Consider the following 1679-nt stretch of genomic DNA (forward strand, 5'->3'; position numbering starts at 1 on the left):
CGTGTCTCTCTGCGGCGGTTCGTCGTCCTTTTTGGAACTTGAGACAGCCTGATAATAGTTACAATCGGAAATGATTCCACACGATAGAAAAAAGAGGAATTCTGTACATTCTAACGTTAATTCGTTCAAATTTATGTTAATTGATTGTATCAAAAAACATTATATTGTTAAATGCGGACATCAATGCGAATAACGCATAAGAAGAAGCGAGATATTACACTTACTAACATTAAGAATAAGATTTTAATAATTAGATTTAAATAGTTTAAGGTTATTATTTTATTTTTATTTTTGTACTGAGGATGGTCAAATCGTGACCGAAACGTCTACTATGTAAAATGTTTATTATTGAATTATAACTTTTTGACATCTCTAGCGTGGCTGTATGCTCCTTTTTACTTAACCTTCTTAACATTGAGCCACTTTCCAATATTGAAAAAAAAAAAATGTGTAATTTTTTATTCGTTCTTTATGTGCTCCAGAACGTAGGCTATTATTAACGTCTTTATTTATTCTAGATTAGCGGAAAATCGCCAGGGAAACCAGCCAGGGAAACATCGAAAAAATTGCGAATTTCTACATATGTTGTGGATAATATCAAGGGAGTTCCAATTAGTGGGTTACAAGTTAGTTTGTACAAACTGATGGATGGTAAATGGACCTTCTTGAATGAAAAGTACGTCTTTTTATAATTAATCATTACTATATTACTTTTATTTTCTTTAATATAGCCTTTATAATTTGAGGCAAAAGATTTATCGATTTTCTATTAAGGGGATACTGACATGATAACCGAACAGTGACGGGATTGTTGTTTTACCGATTTACACATATTTACGAAATATCAGCAAATCATTATATATTACTATACATCAATATCTAAATTTTTATACAACCGATAGGAAATAAAAGCCTTTAACGATTGAAGCTGGAGCTTAAGTGTTTAAATAATTCAATACTACATATGTCATCATGAAAATTGTACGCTGAATTGATTTTTCAGACTTTTATAATGTAATCCCGACAGAATTATAGTAGTAATATAATAATAATTTTTATACAATTTTTACACAGTTTTGTCTTTTATACTAAAGTTCCTAGGAATATTTCTAAAAGTACAGTATTGTTGTTCCGTGTAGTTCCTAATCCGCACAAAGCTTATTTTATATTATACATATTGTACAAAGTATACATTTTTTTATAAAAGTATATTTTTTATAAAAATATTTTTTTATAAAAGTTATGAATCGATGTTAGAAGTTTGCAATAAAACTAATTTCGAATTTTGTTTTTCGAATTTTGTTCACGATGAAATCGTGTAATCCGGACTGCGTTATTGTCTAAATTTTAATTCTGGAGAATTTTTAAATCTGTAAAAACAATACATATGAAAAATTATTGCGTTCGATTGATAAAACAACGTGATGCCAGCATTCCCTTAAGTATTTAAATTTTATAAAATTTTCTTTTTAATTTTAACAATAGTAATTTTAATACCAAATATTTCTTGTTATTAAGATATTAATTTTATATAATTATTCGATGTATACTTTTAATGGCACATGAAACAAAAAAGGCACACAAAGTGCACACAAAGAAATAAAATGTATAACTTTAAGATTAGTATCTGTATATCTGTTGCTATTGTTATTTTTTTTTTTTTTTTTTTTTTTAAAAAA

General features: G+C 27.2%; 1 protein-coding gene across 2 annotated transcripts in view; it reads left to right on the forward strand.

The window, feature by feature from the left end:
- The window catches only part of LOC108753018, a 10612-nt gene that overhangs the window by 7663 nt on the left and 1270 nt on the right, over nt 1-1679 (forward strand). The window contains exons 6-7 of one of the 2 annotated variants that reach the window (XM_018494312.1): nt 519-651; nt 732-1001. In XM_018494312.1, the coding sequence (XP_018349814.1) occupies nt 519-651; nt 732-745 (147 nt within the window). In that variant the 3' untranslated portion in view covers nt 746-1001. Of the gene's footprint in view, nt 1-518; nt 677-731; nt 1002-1679 lie in introns of those variants that run through there. The other variant, XM_018494311.1, reaches the window with a different exon arrangement.

The sequence above is a fragment of the Trachymyrmex septentrionalis genome, unplaced genomic scaffold (assembly GCF_001594115.1).
Source record: "Trachymyrmex septentrionalis isolate Tsep2-gDNA-1 unplaced genomic scaffold, Tsep1.0 scaffold63, whole genome shotgun sequence".
Classification (NCBI taxonomy): domain Eukaryota; kingdom Metazoa; phylum Arthropoda; class Insecta; order Hymenoptera; family Formicidae; genus Trachymyrmex; species Trachymyrmex septentrionalis.